General features: G+C 30.5%; 1 protein-coding gene and 1 pseudogene across 1 annotated transcript; one reads left to right on the top strand and one right to left on the bottom strand.

The window, feature by feature from the left end:
* The first annotated feature begins 9,296 nt into the window (after positions 1–9,296).
* LOC114398393 lies at positions 9,297–11,126 on the top strand (annotated as a pseudogene).
* Positions 11,127–13,568: 2,442 nt separating this feature from the next.
* On the bottom strand, positions 13,569–19,484 carry LOC114398078 (triacylglycerol lipase 2-like). Its single transcript, XM_028360217.1, has 9 exons — positions 19,262–19,484; positions 17,137–17,253; positions 15,948–16,088; positions 15,729–15,839; positions 15,276–15,419; positions 15,119–15,159; positions 14,922–15,001; positions 14,723–14,818; positions 13,569–14,143 (listed from the first exon to the last, which is right to left on the bottom strand). The coding sequence occupies exons 1-9, from the start codon at positions 19,448–19,450 to the stop codon at positions 13,851–13,853; spliced, it is 1,212 nt and encodes a 403-aa protein (XP_028216018.1). The 5' UTR covers positions 19,451–19,484; the 3' UTR covers positions 13,569–13,850.
* Positions 19,485–22,528: the final 3,044 nt, after the last annotated feature.

The following is a 22,528-nucleotide window of genomic DNA, read 5'->3' as shown; positions in this document are numbered from 1 at the left end:
CTCATAAGCCTTAGGGTAGATTTTGAGCCCATGGGCTAAGTATGAGTCCACTTGTCTTTGTACATATTAGATTAGGATTTCATTATTTTTGGGCCTTGTATTTAGGGCTCCATAGTGTAGGGAGGGTACCCTAGTAATGTAGGATTTTTCAGCCCTTGTATTTTAGGGCACCAAAACTAGTTTTTGTATTAGGGGTATTTTTGTAATTTCACATGCATTAAGTGAATATTTGATGTGTGTTTGGGAGATAAATTTAATTGAATTGGGAGAATCCCAACACAATTAAATTTTAGAGGGGGAGGTGAGCATTTGCTTGCTACACCCTATTGCCACATCATATAGTCACACTTTGTGCATGTCTTTCATGTTTTACATGCCTTATGACCCCTAAGCACACTTACTGTAGAATCTTGGACTTGATCTTGGAGTAGTGGGCTGAAAGATAGCTGAAATTCACTAATAATAATTAGTGAAATTTTGGCTCCAAATTTGGCTCCACAAATTCAATTTCAAATTCAAGTGAAATTTGAAGAGAAATTCAAATTTCCCTCCAATTTTTTGTGATACTTAGGCTATAAATAGAGGTCATGTGTGTGCATTTTTTCAACTTTGATCATTTGAGAATTACACTTCAAAGTTCAGACCTCTTTTGAGGCACAAAATTTCGTGCTCCCTCTCTCTCCACTCATCTTCTCCTTCCTTCAAGCTCTTATCCATTGCTTCCTACGGTGGTAAGCTTCTTCTTGACTCATCTTTTCCTTGAAGTGGCGTCTCCAATCATCTTTCTTCCTTCTTCATTATGCTGCCATTAAACTTCAAGAAGAAAAGGACTCCATTGATGAAGAAGATGCAAGGCCTACACGTTCCACAAGGAGCTACATAATAATTACATATTAAAAGCACAGAGAAACCGCCCACATTCCTTTATAAACACCTTAGATCAAGGTAACAGTCTATCTCCACTATCTTTACAATCTTTCAAAAATCTTCAAGATTTCTCTTAGAAAAAGATCACAAAAACCCTAATTATCTTCACAAAATCACTATGACATGCTACAGCAAAAACACTAATCCTGCCATGTCCATCATCACCACAAACACCCCCACTATCTACACTGAAGGAGAACCACTATTCACATTGAACACTTCTCCAACATTGGAATCTTGGAAGGGCTTGGCCTCAACATATAGCACCCACTGATGAGCTGTGGTATTTGTGGTTACTTCAACGACCCACGATGGATATACCCAGAACTCATCAAGATGTTATGAAGGAATGCTCAACTCAAGGACAGGAAAACCATTGTGTCCAAGGTTCTTGGAAAAGAGGTAGTGTTGTCCCTGAACTCCATCGCAAGATCATAGAGTGCATCAGGGAAGGAAGCACATACCAAGAAGACTATGAGAAACCCTATAAGAGCCATGTCCCAAAAGCACTCTATGGAAAAATTCTCAATGAGACAGATGGGTAGAAGAAGATTCAAGACAATCTTCTGTGTGATATGGCCAAAGTTTGGTCCAACCTCACTCAGAAGAGTTTCAAGCATAAAGTAGGATCCAAAGACTCTATGTCTGACCTACAAAAATTTATGCTCTTCCATTTGATGGACAAGATCCCCTTCAACTTTCCACACACAATCTACATCAACATCTTAAGGAACATGAAGACTCTGGAAGGAGCGGACGACATCTACTATGCCACCCTCGTCAATAAACTCCTTTGGGAATACTACGTCTTCCATGTCTTCGAAGGAATGAACGAGGACTCCAAGAAGCCCATTATCAACAAGTGAACCTTCATCGCCAGATAACAACACTTTAGTGTTGTTAACCTGAAGGCAACGAAGCTGGATATCGAGAGGAACAGGCCTATCCCTCTAGTGATCGAGGATGATATCCAGCAGAAAAGGCAGAAGAAGCTGGCCAAGACTATTGTTGATGAAGACAAGGATCTGGAAACCTTTGTCCTTGCTAAAAAGGTTAAAAGGATCCTTAGGGAGTAGAAGGGCAAAGTCCAAACCAGAAAACAATCCCCAGAGCTTGAAGAGGAGGAAGAGATTGTTGCCAAGGAGCAACTGATGAAGAAGAAACATGAAGGGTCCAAACCCTTTCTTCCAGTTCAAACTAAAAAGGCTCGTCCACAAACCATTCCTATCAAGAGAAGTCAAAGACAGATATCTGTAAGGCTTCAAGGCTCAAAAGCTAAGGGACTTAGTGAAACAGAGGACGAATGCCCTCTAATAATCCCAAGGAAGCAAAAAGTGGAGCAACAAATACCTATATCTAGAAGAAGCAAAAGATTGAGAAAGGCAACTTATAATCCTTTCCTCCCTTCCAATGAAGAGGAAGACCAAAGTTGGACGTAAGTCCATCCCCCCAAAAGAAGCAACAAGACAACCATCCTCTAACGACTCTAGTTCATCTAACAGTAAGGAAACTCCAACTCCTACTCCATAACCAGCCAATCCACCTCCAACATAGGCAAAGAGGCCTCTTTCCTCCATCGACACATTAAAGTTTCCAACACTTGGATCCACATGGAATAAAAGCTATAGACCATGGGAGCAACTAGCAGCTAAGGAGATTGAACACATCAAGTTTCTTGTTGTTTTCTTTAGTAGAAATCAATATAACTACTATAGGCAAAGTGAAATTGTCCAGCACCTATAGATAAAGCATGTCCAACGACAGTATGAAGTTGTGAGTCCACATCAGTTGATGAAGTATGACCACATCCACACTCCATCAAATGCTTACAAGGCTCTGCCTCTAGATGTTATAGTAGTTTTGGATACTTCTTCATGGACAAGGCTAATGTATCCCAACTTGGTCTAGATGGTCCTCATTGGATGCCTAGTGGAACCCCAAGAACCACTCATCCATCCTCTGAGCTAGCAAAGCATAAACATAAGGCAACCATCCATTCCATTGATCCCATTGCCAAGACATCGAGCTTCACCACTCCTATAGCAACCATCAGAATGGGCCCCTGCTAGGAGAATCCAACTCCTTCAATCCAATGGTCCAAGGAGGTGCATATCTGGACTCCTCGCACCAGATTTACCCCCTTCAACCATGCATGCTTAAAACCATCTCCATGAGATCTTGACCTAATTGGAGACATTATGAAGCAAATGTACATACCAGATCAGGCCACTACTTACCCCTTGGACTCCACATCAGTAGAAGCATTGACATCAAAATGGTGCCAGAAAAAACTTGCCCAAGACTACCCATTTATGATTAAGGCAAGAAAGAGGGCTTTAAGATCTACTTCAATGGAGAAATGCCCAACAAGGGTCAGAAGGTACAATAGGTTAACCAACCAAGGGACTATAAGCATCTATTCCAAGGTCAAAGGATCATCAGGAAGCTTGATGATGATGATGCAAAGACTTCATAGAATCAAACTGTGACATGAAACCAAGGGTGCAAGTCCTTCCAACTCTGAACACGTACCTCCCATGAACCAAATGGGCTCTCTCCAAGTGTTGTGTCCAACCAAAGTGTACCACTTTGAGATGCAAATTTTGCTTTGTGAAGAACCCTGAGGACGACCTCATTGAGCATCTGAAGAAGGTGCCTATCATCTTCAATCATCTCGTCTTTGACCTCAGAAAGATGAGCATAGAGGAATTGGAAGCTCAAGTCCAACACTTTCATGAGCTTCAAATTGCAGACAGGTCCTAGTATGAAGCAGTCTGGAAAGCAAAGCTTGCTAATGAAGCTAAGCAGAAAGCTGATGCAGAAGCCAAATGACAAGTTATTGCTAAGAGAAAGGCTGAAGCAAAGGCAGAAAAGACTAGACCCGACAAGTTGGTTTCCAAACTAGTTTATGTGAGTATTAAAGTACCAAAAGTGGTTGAGTCCACTCTAATTCTTGCTATTGTGAACCCAAAAGATAAGGTTAATAAGGCTCCAACTGTACCAACCTCACATGAAGCCACATCTAAGGACACCACTGCTATCACAATCCATACCACTACATTTGGGCCTACAACAATCAATTTTGCTCCTTCAAAAGTTATGACTAAAGTTCGGGTCAAGGAAATTATTAGACTGGTAATGGACAACTTTGCTAATAAGCAAAGGGATGAGAATCAAGAATTCAGACGCACCATGCAACAAGCCATCACAATTCATTTTAGTAGTCTTAATGAATCTTTCATGAACCTCCAACAGGCCTAGATGCGTTTCTTCAATGTTGTTGTTGCTACTCCAATGCTGCTTCCACCCGTCCAACCTCAACCACTAGTAAGTGCTCCATCAACTCTTCCACCTTCTACCCAACCCCAAACACTTATCCTTGACCCTCCACCACATACAACTACTCCTCAAACACTTCGTCACCATTTACCATCTCTAATATTTCACCATTCATCACCATCCCAACCACTTCTGTCTCCCACTCAAGATTTGCAATGATGTCTTCCATCACTTCTTTTACCTTCAAACCCATTATGTTTTTGCTAACGACAAATGGGGGGGGGGGGGAGAAGTTTTATGAAATAATTTTTATGTAAACACCAGGGTTATTAATAAAATAAGGTGTTTTGAAAGAGTCCAATATGTTTGTTCACATTTACATCCACTAATGCATTAGAATATAATACTTGGGGGGAGTTGAAAGCTACCACACATAAAATTTTGATCTTTTGTCATTCATACTGAACTTATTCTAATATATACATGTTATCCTTACTTATCAAAATTTATATATTTTGTCATCATAAAAAAAGGGAGGATTGTTAGACACTGGGCAATCCTTCACTGGACAACTTAGACATCGCTTAAGGTTTTGATGAAAATAATGATTTAAATTTGTTTCAACCATTATGTTGCATGTAAGTCAACATGTTTGATAATTAGAAGCAACACCAAGTAAGACTTGTCCATGAATGGATACCTTGTTTATTGGAAGCAGAAAGTACTCGTCCAATCCATCCAAACACTAAATGGAATATACACATTTATTTTAATTTATCTGTTTATGTCATTTTATATTATTCTATTTAAAAGGAAATATATATGAATTTATCTTATATTTCCTTTTATATGTCTAACGGACATATTGAGTTATGAATGACAATTATGGAAAGTTCTGATCCTATCAGATAAAGAGGCGCAATATATGCTTATTCCAAGAAACAAGATCAAGCTCAAGAACGATCACATTATTTGATACTGAAGATAATCTCCAGAATTATTAGTCTCTCTGTATAAATGAGTGTCTCGACCAGTAGAGCACAAAATGAGATGTCCACACTTTGTTTTTTATTTTTAATTGCATCTAAAGTGTGTGGGAATTAGTTTGGACTTGGAAGTAATTAAAGGCTTCAAGAGATCTAGGATTTTAGGAAGTGATGTGAGTTTATTTGATGATCAATGGGTTCCAAAACATAGCTGGCCAAGAAATGCCATTTATGGCTAAATTGACTTTTGAATCTTTTTGCTTAAAAATATTAAAGTAGAATTAGGTAAAAAAATGACATTTCTCTAGTTAATTAACCTCGACCCTTGTGCTAATCATCTAGAAATGAATGATTAAATATAATCTCACACGATATTAATCTTACACATAGTAACTTTATACGGTGCAAATTTACACTATAAGTTCATACTATATAAATTCTACACAGTATAAAACTTTGATTTTTATTAAAGTGGAATTTCCCTAAAACTTGTTATATAATCAATTCAAATTTTTCTAAATCACTTAACTTAAATGATTTGTAATTAATTTCAATATCAATTAAGCTTTCACGAAGCACACAAACATAGTATTTAATGTAATTTGAATTGTAAATTTTTAGAGTGTTACAAAACATGTCCAATTGATTCATGTATTTTTTTTTCACATGACAAATAATGATATAAAACTACTAACAATTAGTGTCCCAAAATTTCACTTGTCATTCTTTTTCTTCTATCTCATTTTCCCCCCTTTCTTTTTGCCCTTTTGCAAAGGCCTTTTCTTTTAAATTCCACTTTCTCTTGTGACCTCCTATTGCAACATTTCATCGGCCTTAGGCATAGTCCAAATGCAACCGCACAGGTCATGACCTAAAAAATAAAAACATTTATAGTTAAGCAGTAAAAATATTGAATGTGAGTAGAAGGTACAAAATATTTAGTTTGCTTTCCTAATAAGTTGTATTTATAAGTTTATGTTAAATGAATTTTCAAGTGTGACATATTAATATATAATAAACTTATTATAATAACTTAAAGTGTTTGTTTTTTTTTAACAAAATAAGAAACACAATCAACAACTCAAACATAAAAAAACTAAAATATAATAAGAAAGAACAAAAATATATGACATGATGTGAAAGAAAAAGAAAATAAAGATGATTTATTTTAAGAAATAAAATTGCGTCAAAATCATATATACATATTGTGTACAACTTTTTTAGATGTGATCTTATATATAAATATTTGTGAGCATGTAATTTTTTGAATGACATAATTGAATGAAAAATATGATGCATCTTTTTACTTGAGATTTGTTAAAATCATGTGTTTGTTTAATGTAATCAAATGTATCTTTTTTAAAGAAATCATTTGTCTATATTTTGTAAAAATAAATATGTATATATTTTCAAATACTTGTATATAAGTTGAACTAAGCTTAGTCATTTTAAGAAAGGCCAGGTCTTGGTTTGAGAGCCTTGTGTATAAAGAAAGCATAATTGAAGAAGAGACTCATTAAAGGCGATCAAATAGGTTGTTTATTAGAAATGAGTCTTTAATAAAATCAATGAATATTTTAAACAAAAAACATGGTTACAAAAATAATATATATATATATATATATATATATATATATATATATATATATATATATATATATATATATATATATATATATATATATATATTCAAATATGCAGATATTATATCAACCGTTAAATATATGTGCTAACAATTCTTAAAGTATTGTCACTTAATGTCAAAATGATCATAAAACTATGTTACTTAATGACAAATTAGTCAACGACCTACATGATTTATAATAAATTATTTGAATAATTTATCATAATATTTACACATTCATAAACTAAATAACTTATAATTAGCCTAAAATAGTTATTTCAAAAATTTAGAATTAAATTATCCATAAATACATAGTTGAGGAACTAAATAACCTATTTAGCCTAAAATACAAATATAGTAGTTTGAAGCAAGACAAATGTTTTTTAAGCTAGAATCGGGTGTTTGATATTATCAATATTGTTTTTCAGGCCTATACTTCACAGGTTACTTTAAAATAAAAACTAGTATTTCAATGTTTATTTTATATAATTAAAATTTATAATAAATGAATATTTTTTAAATAAAGTTTGATATCTTTGGTAAAATCTCTCCTCTATCCTATATATCCGAAATATATAAATTAAATTGTAATTGAAAATTTTAATAAATAATTTTTAATAAATAAATTATATTTTAAATTTATGATAAATAATTTATCACATGGTACAGTGTTATTTATAATTTTTTTTGTGCAAGAAAAAACTTTAAAATCTGAAAATAAAAATAAATAAAGCGAAATTTTATAACTAAAAATAAAACGTAAAAACATAAAATATTATTTTTAAATCTATCATTTCCTATACTTCTAAACTTAGATTTGGGTAGGAGATTCCACTACTGAGGTCATCGATGTATTTGTCATTTGATTACACTTTTTTTTTTCTTTATTTGGTCATTATTTAGCATCTGCTTAAAATATGACCATCTGGACTAGCAATATCTAAACATGTGATTCATGACAACTTTGTTTAAACGCCAAGCTTTATCATCACCTTTACCCACCCGAGAATGCTTGGCGGCCAATCCTAAACAGAAGATTGGTACTTCACAACATCGCATCATTGTTTTGCCCTCTAATCACGAGTGTTACTAGGTGCATCCATCATTATTGTTGGTGCACCCAGCATTATATAAAAAAATGGTAAAATTGTTCTTGCTTGATTTTCCTCTTACGGATCAAGTTGATTCATAAGAGAAAAAATAAATTTTTTATTAATTATACAATATATTTAAAGATATTTATTTTGCTAATCTATCAATCATAATCATAATTCATGCTAATCAATCAATCATGCTAATCAATCATAATTCCCTAAAAGAGGATATATCTATATATAATCATAATTCATGCTAATATGCTAATTATGATTGAATTAGATTCAGTTTTCTCGGATATATCCTCTTTTAGGGAATTATGATTGATTAGCATGAGTTATGATTATATATAGATATATCCTCTTTTAGTAAATTATGATTGATTAGCATGATTGATTGATTAGCATGAATTGTGATTATATATAGATATATCCTCTTTTAGGAAATTATGATTGATTAACATGATTGATTGATTAACATGAATTATGATTATGATTGATTAGTATTAATTATTTATAATAAATCAATATTTATAAATATATTATAATTAATAAAATAAAATAAACATATTTAATTATATTATAATTAATGAAATAAATATTTTTAAATGTATAAATTATATTATAAAATAAATATCTTTAAATATCTTGTATAATTAACAAAATTTTTATTTTTCCTCTTATGGATCAAGTTGATCTGTAAGAGGAAAATCAAGTAAGGACAATTTTATCATTTTTTTAGAATATTCTATGCACCAACAATAATGCTGGGTACACCTAGCAACACTCTCTAATCAAAGAGATGGATGACCAAGCTATGTTGACCGAATCAGACTCAAGCAAGGTTTTTTTTTTTTTTAAGCAAAAGTCACACTTTGCAACAAACTCATAACTAATTTAATATTATAACAAAAAATACAACAATATTATATAAAAAATAGGTTGTTATATGTTACTGTAAATATGTTTTTATCTAATAAATATCTAATTTTTCTTTTCCTTTTTAATATATTTTATTTTGCGTTGAATTTTAACAAAACAAAAATTTTATTTAATAATAAATTAATGAATTTTATCTTTATTTTCTGATAAATTAGTGAATTTTATTTTAATACCGACTAATAACAAAAAAAATTATTAAGAAACAAATACAAAATTTGTTAATTTGTAAAAGACTAAAAAAAGTTTCATGGACCAAAAATAAAATTATTGTTATATTAGAGACTTAATATAAAATAAAATTTATTAGAAAATAAATAAAAAATTAAATATTTATTAAGTATTAAAAATATATTTAAGTAAATAGGAAAGAATCATAGCAATGCTCAAACAAATAATAACCAAAATAGAGGTAGTAATTGCAGAGGCTGAGTACAAAGTAAAAAACCAAACAATGGGACCCAAGAACACAATTTTCTTGGCACTGGTAGTTACCTTGATTGCAAAGGAGTCCTTTGCAGCACAACATGTAGTGGGTGGAAGCCAAGGCTGGGATCAATCCACAGACTTTAAGTCATGGACTTCAGGCCAAACATCCAAGGTTGGAGATAAACTTGGTATGTTTCTTTTACATAATTATTACATTCATCTCTTTCGTTACTTACCTTCCAAAGAATTTTCTTTTCTCAAAACAAGGTTTTGAAAATTTTAGTCTGTGACTGCAATGGAACCGCATCATCTTAGTCTTTTAAGATTTCAGTTACTCCAAGTCGTGGTTACATCAACTGTGCATTTGTCTACAATTTTTCTCAACATTGAAGATTGAAACAAAATTACAAATAACACATTATTATGTGGTCCAATAAAGTATTAATAGTGTTGTGCACTTTTAGGTCCATTGTTAGTATTAATATATATCTTATTTGTCTTTTAATAATAATAGATAAATATAGATAATAGTATTTCATTTAGGTAGATTCTAGGAGTTTATTATATTTTGTTAGAAGATATTTTGGATGTTTGTCTTTACATTCTCTCGTATTCATGTTGAAGAGTATCAATGAATAATGAGAAATATCATCTTTATCTCTTTTAGTTGTAAAATTAGAAATAATGGTGGAATAGCTTACTTAACAATGGTGCTTTCATCAGCCCACTCACCTCTCACACACACTCTGATGGGTATGACTCTGTTCCTGTAGTCGAGGCCTGGAGTACCTCCAGAATAAAAGAAGGAGAAAGGAATTTTGTGAATTTTCTGATGCCCTTTTTCATTATTCATATTAGCATACTTATAGGAAATGCTTGCACAAACGACAAAACGCTAACGGTCCTGCCAGCTCAGGGGAGAGGACACGCTATACAGAATTGTGGTGCGCAAGCAAGATTTGAAAAAGGACCTAAGGTACTACATGACCAGGCACTACCTCACGCTACGTGGCACTAACGGCCAGACTTACAAATTGAAGAACAATCTACTATGGTGAGTTCCCTTTCCTGACCTTGGCCCCTAGCATATTCTAGTGAACAAACTCCTCCCACCCTGGGGTCTTTTGGAGATTCTTCTTGGTCTGGGCTTGCTGCTATCATACTCCACCACCTCCCATGGAACCCATGGACATTCCAGTGCCTAACACTGTCACAATTTACAACCTTATCTAAAAGCTATATAAATGACAAAAATGAAAATCTTAAAATTGTGTTGATAAATTTGATCATCATGTTGTTGTAATTATGTGATTATTTTTCAGTTTTCAAGTACAGTTCTTTGCATAGTGTGGTTGAGCTAGGCAGCGAGAGTGCCAGTCCAGTCCTTGAGCACTAGCAACGATGTTGTCAAATTGGACAAGCCAGGTACAAGATACTTCACTTGTGGTACTTTGGGCCACTGTAGTCAAGGGATGAAGGTAAAGATTACCATAGGGAGATTAGGGAATGCTGCTTCCCCCGCATCGTCATCACGATCCCTGTCATCACCATCATTATCATCCTCAACATCATCATCTTCTTCTCCTACTACTACTACTCATGCATCTTCAGCCTCACAATGCTTCACCTCCTTTATGTTCATTATTGCATTATCCGTCACCATAATGATTTCCTTGTTTTAATTGATATTATGAAGATGGGTTTATAAATGTTAGAAGTATATATAAACTTGTGGGCCATAGTGGCAAGGCAATTTTAATTCATCTCGTTGTATTCACGTAATTCAAAGCAAGTTAGTCCCTGATTGAGCTTGTTACCAGGCAGAGAAGGGGCATGCACATGCATATACTTTTATGAGTCGTATTAAAAGTACGTGTATATCAATGATATTTTTATTCCTTGTGTCTTATGAGTTCTCCCTATAAAAGAAAAGAATGAAGAATTATGAGACATGAAATGCATGGGCTCTAGGCGAAATAATAGATAAGATACCCTCTAAGAATAATTTCAAAAGAGTTATTTTTTATTTTAATCACTCATTTTTTTAAAATCTAATGATTAAAATTAGTTATTTATTATAATAATTAAATTTTAAGAAAATAAACCAAAGATGAAAAATAATTCTAAGGAGTAAGTTTATCTCTCCTATATATATAATTGACACTTGATTCTACTTGCACCAATTAACAGCTTATATGTTTTCTTCTTCAAAATTTGGTAAATAGCATAGTTAGTCAATAAATTCTCCTGACAAATATCATCCATGTCTTATCTAGATATTTTTTTTCATAAATATTTATAAGAGAAGAAAATAAATATAAACAAATTAAGTAAATTCTTCTTTCGTAGACTAAAATTAACTCACGTATAAGTTAATTTGTAAAAATTGTTTCATATTAACTTTTCCAAAGCTAATTTTTTTATTTATGTATAAGATAACTTTAACTTAAATAAAAAATTTATTTTTTTTATTTTCTTTTATAATTAATATGCTTATGAAGAAATTTATCTGAACATACCCATGACTAAATATATTATGTTAATCTCTTGGGGAAGTAATTTTTTGCTTCACAATGACGAACTTTAATGGTGAAATTGAAGGATAGTCCTCGAGGAAGTTGTCGAGATCTTCTGGTAGTTAGGAATGGTAGGAGGTAAACACTCTCAACCTCAAATCAATAAGACAGAGTTTAAGGGTAAAGAATTTGAGAGAATACACAACTCATAAATAATATTGAAATCAAAATTTATATAACTTGCTTCTTTTAACTATGTAGTAAATAGAATTATAAATGTCATTGATTTGTTTCCAGAATGTAATTTTACAAAATCTTAGGAAAAGTTTGTGTAATTTATTTTTTATAATATTAAATGAAAAATCATTATGTATTTATTTATTTGCTTTATTTTTTATAATATTTTATTTTGAATTTTTTCTAGTATATTTTTACTCTAGTGTTTTTATTTTTCTTAAGTTTGTAGTATAAAATACTATAATTTTATATTTAATATTTGTTAGTATTGCATGTGTATATTCATTATTAGTGTAGTTTTTTTTTCTTTACTTTAAATTACTATAAATATTATAATATTATGTTATTATATGAAGAAGTTTGCTACTGTAGATTGATATCACAAATTCTACTGTTCGAAACCTCTTTAGATGTAATTTGATAATATTATAGACAGTAGATTATTATTACTATTATGGTATACAACTATTTTAATTATAAATATTAATAAATGTTTTTATGAATATTATTTGAAATATTTTATGCTATTATTATTTTACTATTATTAAAAATAACTACTTTTATATTGTAGGATAATTTGAATTTTTAATCTTAATTAATCTGCTATTTGGGATATTTTTGTGAGGTAGATGGACGTGATTTAGAAATACAAAAATGAGAATGCACACTCTTCTTAATTTGGGAGGTAGATGGACGTGATTGAGAGATACAAAAATGAGAATACACACTCTTCTTAATTTAAATTGAAATGGATACATAGTTCACTGTTTGAACACTGTGACAATTAGCAAATGTGTATCAGATTTAATACATAATAGACAAAGAAATCAGCGATGTAAAAAAAATTCTCTATCAGCATACTTAACAAACTCAGTTATCTATTAAATGCGTTGAATTTTATTGATCGTTTACATATTATTAATCTAAAACTTTTAAATTACTTTTTTTTCATTATAAAGATTTAAATTTAAAATCTTACTTAAAAAATTTAAATACAATTTCATTTTGAACGACTTGTTAATATAATGAAGTTTAAATGCCTAGCTTATTTTCCACATGTTAATTTACTTGAAAAGCATTTTCTGCTTGCTGAACATTAGACCGGCCTGCTTTCTAGGCTCAGCTCACAACTGAAGTCATAATATGCACTGTACTACTATTGGGGCCGAGCCGTAGTTCAAAACATATTATAATGTTGGATAGTGGCAAATGATATGCATATCTAGAGTTTAGAGAATAAAGAAGATGAGAGGGTAAAAATAGGGTTTATGTTACTTTTCTGTATAGAGTATTTTGAATATAAAAATAAAAGGGGGTTATACTAATCAATCAAGGGAGGTAAACATAACAAAAGCCTAGATAGTGAAGGATTAAGGACAATTGCTTGTAGTCTCCTCTTACAAATTACAACTAAATATAATAGCTAGGTTCATGACTTTATTTGTAACACTAAAGTACCCAAGTTCCGTATACCTAAAAAATAGGCCCTTAGACGTTAGTTAACCAATATCTTACTACTACATAACCAGGCATGATATCAAAGTGGTAAAATAGTCTTCCAAGTTCATTCAATAACAGGATATTTTATATACATTCTCAGCATCTGTAACAAACTAACAGGAACTGAAAAATATATACAAATGTAACTTCCCCTCCAAATGTAACAAAACTATAGTATACATGGTGTAGTATCGTCTGAAAATAACTTGGATTGATGTTAGTGATAGTTTATTTTATTCCACGACTTTCCATCTTAACTAAGTTGCTATTAGTGCAATTATATATTATAAGCTAAGCTCCTCCTCGTCAAGTCTTAAAACTAATGATGATGCTTGAAAAATGAAGTAATACCATTGTACACTAAGTCCTTGGCATTGACTCCCATAATGTAGTCTACATGAGCATATTCCTTGATGTACTGAACACTTAGTTTGTCTTCATCGTGGAACTTCAAGTCAGCTAGCATATTCCTAACATCAATTACATCAGCGAGTGCATCTTCGCCACCATAGCTTATGAAGAGAGGGAGGTCGTGGGGGATATTGGAAAGGTTATAGATTTGAGGAGATTTTCCTCCGTAATTGAATTTTGCCAGAACCCCACTTCTAACAACTGCATAAAATGATTCCTTATTCATTTATTAAAAGTAATAAGAAGTCATACTTACACAACAATTTATAGAGCATTATTTTTGCGTCTGTGTCTATACTGCATTATTTTAGGCTTAAACACATTTTTAATCTCAGTAATTTAATGTTCTTTTCACGTTCGTCCATATATTTTTTTTAATTTTAATTCTTATAATATATGTTTATTTTGTTTTCATCCTTAAAGTCATTTATATAACGCTTTGAATAATAAAAAAATACTTTAAATAGTAAAAAAGACGTTATTTAAAACAATTTAAAGAGAAAAAAATAAAACAATTTTATTTTGCAAGGACTAAAATGAAAAAAGAAATTTACAAGGATAAAAATGAAAAAAAAAATACTAAATTAGGATAAAAATATATTTAGGCCTTTATTTTATTTTAAATTTGAAATTTTCTAACTTTTTCTCATTTTCTCTATCCTAGTTTTTCATTTGATTGTATAAAATATAATTCGTTGTACAAGTATCATTTCTCAAAAGTAATTGCATTATTCATCCCACCTTTAATTACTTAAGTAATCAGATTGAAAAAAGTCTTACTCTGAGCCAAGTGCATCATGTTCTTTGTTGCTGTTGGCTGAGGTTCATTCGTAATGAATTGATCAAAAACTGAAGAATTGAGGCAGCAGTTATCACCTGAATAGGACAATTCAACCATACATCCACATGGTCAAAAACCGGGAATATTTATTTTTGTGAAAATGTGTCTAGGCATAAGAGTTTGTGCAAAGAGTTAGACCAGTTATTGCAGTAAGCAAGTTTGTGCAGTCCACCTCAGGGTTAAGGCAGAGAAACTTCACAAATTCAGTAGCAGGTAACCTAGTCAAAGTAAAAGTTGAAAGAGCATTAAACTATGTAATAAATACTAATGGATTTTAAAATATGAGGGGGTGGTTCCTTAGTGCTTATTTTATATTCTAAGTTCTATGTTCTTACCCTTTGGGATCAAATTCTGCCATACCAGAAATGGTAAAGAACTGCTTGACAATAAAAAACAAAAAAAACCTGAATTAGGAACCTCTACCTGCTACTAATATATATGATTTCAGACTTCTAGAAATGAAAAGTTAGTGTTATTGATTAGCTTATTTACCTCTCCAAGCAAGGACCTAGCAGCAACAACTCCAAGTGCTGTCTTCATGTGGCTCAGATAGGCAACCGGACTCAACAAGGCTGCTGATTTTAGCTGATTCACCAATTTCCCTTCTGAGAAGGATGCCAAAGCTACCAAAGTTCCCTGCCAAACATAGCCTTAAAGTTTTAGTATAATAGTACCAGAATACAATGTACTAAAACTGTTGGACACATCATTGTTCGGACAAAATTTAGATGCAATTCCTTGAGTGCTTTTATTTTTTATTCTCTAATCAGAATTGGGATTTCACCTTTGTCGTTCGCGTAATAAAGGTTTGTAACAAAGATGAGCAAAAATTACCCAAATGAATCTCCAATTCCAATTAGAGAATATCACCGAAAGAATTGGATCTAAGTTTTGTTCTAATTGTTGTGTTGCATATTTACATATGATGTTTATGTGATACCGTACCAAAGAATGTCCCACATAGTCTATCTTCTGCCCAGTTTGTTTGGACACATAATCAAAAACAGCAGGCAGATCATAAGTCACCATTTCATCAAAGGACCAATTCCAATAAGCCTACCATATATACATGATACACAATTGTTAATTCACTTAAAAATAATGATGTCATTATTAAGGAATGAGGATCTATAAAACAATAACATCCAAAAAAGAAAGACCAACATTGATAGAGGGGTCCAGAGAGGTGTGTCTGCGGCTATATCTTGTTCCTCTGGAATTAACAATCCACACATCAAAGCCATTATCTGCTAGAATCAAGGGCAGGTTTTGCTCTGGAGAGTTCATAAGCCATGTCATTCCATCCTGCATACCCATGTCTTAACATATTCAGCCAAACACTTAGAAACATAGCAATAGAACCATATATGTTCCTTTCCATTTTAAGAACAAACAAAACTTGTCCACCCATGATTTGAGAAGTCTAAGGATATATATGCTTGATCATGTAAAGGTGAAGATAAATTAGAGAGGTTCCTAAACTATGAAGAATGATTGGGACTGTTGTCAAATTTGTGGAGCTTACTCCAGCTTTAGCAATAATCCATTTGTTCTTAATTATAAGATTTTCTTAATTAATTCAAACTCTTTTTTAAAAGAGTAGTTAGTTAATCAATAATTCACTTATTTATTTCTCATTAATATATGAAAAAAAATATATAAATAGGGGTATATAGAAAAATAATAATCAATACATTTAAAAATTATAAAAAATAAATAATTTTTTTTTAAAAAAAGTTTTATAATTAAGGTTAAAGGAGAGAGTAATTATTATTGATAGGTTATACATACTCGAATTAACATCAAAATGATAAGATGTGATAAAAGATATATGACTGACCATTTCCAAATTAAACTTGAAATGCATCTAACCTAGCTATCTTCTATCACTGAGTAGAACTTAATGGATTTACATATCAAGACATTACCAACCGAGTAATTTAGTGAAGCATTAAAGTTATCCTAACTTTTAAAAGATTTAGTAGGCTGAGCTTCATTAAAAATTTCTAAATTAAATAAAACATTAATTTATCTGGCACCACCGTCTTAGAGAATCAAGGGAAAATTTTCTTGGATCCCATATATTATATATTAAAAAAATGCTGAAAAAGTAATGATGTTCTTTTTATTAATTTTTTAAGAAAATAAGTTATACAGATAATATGAAATCATTTTACATCATTAATTAATTATAAATGGTAAATTTATTAATTTTTATAATAATTAATTTAAAAAGAATCTCAACCAAAATTTATAATTGATTGATTATTTAAACTAGCCAGTTTACATATATAGTCATTAAACTTATTAATGCAAGAATGGCGAAATTGAAATTGGTGCATTGCTAACTTACCACCATTACTCCGTGCTGTATTATCACTGGCTGTTTCTTAGTCTCACGGCCACTAACCTTCCTTCGACCTTCAGGGATCCTTTGAAGGCTAAGAATGTACCCATCTTTGGTAGTAACCTGAATAACATTGTATCAAGCATTTGATTACATATTCTAAAGTAAAGTTTCGAATTTCAGTTTGTAACAACAATTTTCATTTGATATCCACTATACAGTGACAATTTCTACCTAGCTTTTTGAAGAAAAAAAAGTACGCAGACTATTATAAATGAAAATTATCAAATAATTTTTACTTTATTTTTAAATTTTTAGCTGACTTCTTGAACTAGTTTTTTTTTCTTTCTTAGAAGATACTTGAAAATTAAAACTCAAAATCTTTAAAAAATAAAATAGAAATTTTTATATTGTTTTTTGTTTAGTTTAGTTTGAAAGATCTTTTAAGTTAAAAGTTGTTTGATAAAAAGACAATTGAATTTATTAAAAATTAATTTTCAAACTCAATGGAATAATATATTGATAAAATATAATAATAAAACATAAATTTATTTCAATGATACAAAATATACAAAAGAATTAAAAGATGTAATCTTAAACGGTAAGAGTATAAAAAATAATAATCAATAAATATTAATTATGAATATGGTTAATTGATTTTTTAGTTCATCAAATTTTTCATAATCTAATTTTTAGTCCTTCAAAATTTATTTGACAAATTTTAGTCTTTTAATAATTTTCAGTCAATATTTTTAGTCCCTCAAATTTTTGTTTGCCTATTTTTAGTACTTCATTTATTTTTATTGCTCAAAATTAGTTTAAAATATATAAAAATGAGCAAAATATGGACTAATTTTGAGTAATAATGATAAATGAGAGATTAAAAATGAACAAAAAAATTGTCAAAACAATTTTGAAGGACTAAAAATTGAAATGTGAAAAAATTGGGAACCAAAAACTTAATTAACCTTTTGAATATCATTTACAGATATGTTATTATAAGTAATATCAACTAAACAAATGTAAGTATTAACTATAAACATAAAATAGTAAAAAATATATATATATTATTATGCAATAATGTTTTCATAAAAATGTTTTATTTATACCAAATTCAACAATTTCAATATATAGTAAAACATAATTTAATAAATAACCCAAAAATTAATAAATATATTATTGTAATTAATATGACAGATATGATATATATATATATATATATATATATATATATATATATATATATATATATATATATATATATATATATATATATATATATATATATTAGTACTTCTTTTCATTTTCTATTTTAATTTTGAATTAAAAAAATGACAGATTATTTCCATACGTTTCTTGTTTACTAATATTTGTCAAATTAAGAAACAAATAAATATTTAAATACATAAAATAAATTAAATATAATGTAGTAACCGTTTTATAATTAAAAGTGAAAACATAAATAAAAATCAAAAACATTCTCCCAAAATTGGGTCCTTATGAAATTGTATAATAATGTTTAAGATAAATTACCACTTTGGTTCTTAAAAGTGTAATATATTGTCACTTAGATCCTTGAAAATATCAAAATGTCATTTAGGTCTTTGAAAGTGTAATTTGTATGTCACTTTAGTCGTGTCATTAAAAGACTTACATTAAAGTTAAATCTGGTAATCACATGATACACTATGTGTCTACGTGACAATTGAAGGTGCACATGAGAGTAACACATGACAATTTAGTGCAAACATGATAATTCTCAGAATAGAAGAATGTTAACTTTACAATTGATGTAGAAGATTTTTTTTTTTTTTTACATATTGATTTATTTCACAATCGATGTAAAATACATCCTCTTTTATATTAGTTGTAAAACTAACCAATGTAAAAGATCATTGCATCACACAAGATGACGACTCATGCATCCTACATGGTGAAAAAAACCCATTTGGGTAAATAGTTTTTTTTACTAGTCATTTTGTTTGGTAAAAAAACTTAAAATGATAAAAAAATCGAGATTAATTTTTCTCTCTCACATATGATTAGTCATTCTCATATAAAATGTCTAATATATGTGTGTGCGCGTGTGTTTTCAGGTGCATCCTAGCTAATATATGTTTAGAGTTCTTACTTCAAGTTCCTGACACTCGTAGCCATGAATAGTGACCGCAGAGGAGCATAAACCTTTAAATGATGACGGTTCAACTGGAAAGATCTTTCTAGCATAAAAGCCATGGCTCGATGCCAATGCTTGACGAGGCACGGAAGCTAAGATAAAGAAGGTCAAAGCAACGAAACCCAACAAACCCATGCGAGCCATGACTTTAGGTTTTATGAATATAAATATTTTTTAAGGAGGATTCCTTTACATATTTTATAAGGAGATGAAAGTTCAGTTGAACCCGAAAAGAATGGGTCAGGACGGAAAAGTGTGTGAATTAACAGGTTTTATGTTCTATCTTTAATGCCCTTTCTCCTCTTTTTTTTCCCTTTTTTGTCTCGGAAGATATTTTAAGACTTTTTTGGTTATTAGTTTCTTTACTATTTTAAAAGGAAATGTCAACTAAAATAGTAAATATATTAAAAACAAAATAAGTAGTCTACGTACATTTTTGGATTTAGCTTATTAATTTACATGTGTATTTGGTTTTCTATTTCATTCCTTACGCACATCATTTCTGAAGTAATAAAGTAGCTAGGAAATGTGCATTAGGATGTGTTTCTAATGTTATGGTTGGCTTTCCTACTAAGGGTTCAACAACCTTTCAGTTAGATGAGGTGGCTAAGATTTTTTGGATTACTTTTATTTAATTTGGATTATATTTTAGATTATTAATATTAATTATTATGTAAATAATATATATATATATATATATATATATATATATAATCCATAAATGTTAGGTAGTGGGAATAATATTTATACATAAATTTGTCGCACTAAAAATAAAACAACTTTTTTAAAGGTATAAATATACATCATAATTGTTTTCTATAAGTTTTCATTGTGTGAAAACATTGGATGATTTTCTCATTTTCAACCCTATCAAAAATCTCTCTCTCTATGCAAGTAACTAAACAATCATTCAATCATGCATCTCCAATACGATTTCTAATTCGATTCTTGGTGATATTCATTGCAGAGAAAGCTCTTTTGACTGATACAGTTGCCATAGGAAGTATCAAAGCTTACTCTAAAAGCAAATACATCAACGAATAAACAATATTTTTTTTAGTCAACACAAACTTTACTAAAAGATCACTAATCCCTTTTAATTCTGAAAATGCACTGCCAGAACATACATTTATGAAATAAGTTTTCAAGCTGATTATCTAGTGCCAAAAGTTCAACAGGAGACACTAAAAGAAAAATGACCTATGCCTACGGACAAAAACTATCACTAGAGGTTAAAAATGCGTAGGTAAATGTAATAAAGACGTTGTCCTACAGACATTTTAACCGTCAACTTTGAGGGGACGTATAGTGACAAATTATAATCTGTCATTAGAGGTTTTACCTATGGATTTACTTTCACCTACAATTACACTTGATTGTCATTATATATGATTCCTACAATTCACAATGTGCATAGGTAAAAGTAATTAACTTATATCTACAACCTCTAACTGTATGTAAAAACATTAACGTATACTTACAACCTCCAATTGTAGGTAAAATTCATTAACTTATGTCTACCATTGAAAGACTGTAGATACAAATTATTTACTTGTACTTATATGCTTTAATCGTAGGTAAAATTCACATAATAAAAAACTCACATTGCTCGTTATCTATTGAGATGCTTTATGTTTCCAAATTATTATTTAATAATATTATAAAACAAAATCCTCTTTTGATATTTCCAAGTACATCACTTTTCTTTTAATCATAATCAAAATTTTCTACTGCCTTTGACAAACCAAAGAGGCTTCCATTCCTTTTTCAAACATTGAATCTCCCAATAATCTTGTATCTTCATAGAAGCTTTAGATCTTTTTCCATGTACAAACTAAGTATTAACAAGGTTTATCTCAATGGTTAGGTGAAGAAAACCAAGATAAAGAGGAAAATGAACAACACCAGCAAACCCAATATCATCATGATCTGGCCCTTTGCACTAGCCTTCTTCATGGATAGCAAAACTCATGACTACACCTGAAATGAAGACAAGAGAGTAGAAAACTATTAGAAAAGCTTAAGCTATAACATAGCTTAGATAAACATGTCATTATGTCCTTCCTAGTAAGACTTTTTTCCTTCTTTTTTTTATTCCTATAGGAACAGGTGTTTAAATCAATGTGACAACTCATGTTATAGTAATGAAATTCAACCAAGACTTTTAGACTGTTCAACAATCTATCATATCATCATTAACCTAAACATACAACATATTATAAATCTAACAACAATGTTGGCAACACTAACAAATGCATCAATAAAATACATCATTAACCTAAATTATACATTGAGTATTAGAGAGACCAATTATAGATATTATAAACTCATGACGATAAATAATATCAGTTGAACCTAACACTAATCACAGAATAGATATGGGTCACTAAATTTTAGACTTTAAAATGTAACAGTATCTCCATTAACATAGATCATATGTCTAATTCCATCATTCCAATCTTTAGCAAAGCAGGTTATTTCAAGATATATTCTTGTTAATCGCTATGAAACCATTAGCAGCATAAGAGCAGGAGAATCAAGTGGGATGTACATTCATCTGAAATAAACATTTTCTTTAACAAGAGGGAACAAAAAAATTACTTGCCCATATTAAGCTTGGCAGGGCCTAGCTTTTCCAAAGCACGCTCAACTTGCTCACTAACTTGTTCAGTAACAAGCACAAAAATAAGAAATAAGACATGTCCTTGATCAAACATTATTCGTGTAAAATTTATAAAGCTATTTTCCATTATATTATATTTGATAACACTCAAACATACACATTGCAGAACAACTTATTCCAGAAAGCCTTTGATGGATGAGTAAAATGGGTGACCTAGGGATTGAGGCTCCCACCTAATGAGGCTTGGGATGGGTATAAGTAGCCTTACCCCCACAAGCAAAGAAAGTTGTTTTTAGAATGTTTGATGACATTTCCTTTCATAGTTGGGTAGATAAGGAAAAAGAAAAGAAATGCATAAACTTATACAGTTTTGAATCTAAGATCACTAATTTCCTACCTAATTCTATTTAAGCCTGAGATCAAGTCAAGGACTACCATCTTGAAGTACAATAAATTTTAGCTATAGGCCAGCAACCAGAGGTTGTAGTTTATGTGGATGATTAGGTGAGCAATAGAATATGTAAGTGATAACTTCAGGTACTACTGACCAATAAATCAACTAAAAATTTCACAAAATTATTAGATTGACATATTAAGAA

This window comes from Glycine soja, chromosome 19, assembly GCF_004193775.1.
Source record: "Glycine soja cultivar W05 chromosome 19, ASM419377v2, whole genome shotgun sequence".
Taxonomy (NCBI): domain Eukaryota; kingdom Viridiplantae; phylum Streptophyta; class Magnoliopsida; order Fabales; family Fabaceae; genus Glycine; species Glycine soja.
This window is presented reverse-complemented; position numbering and strand designations above follow the sequence as displayed.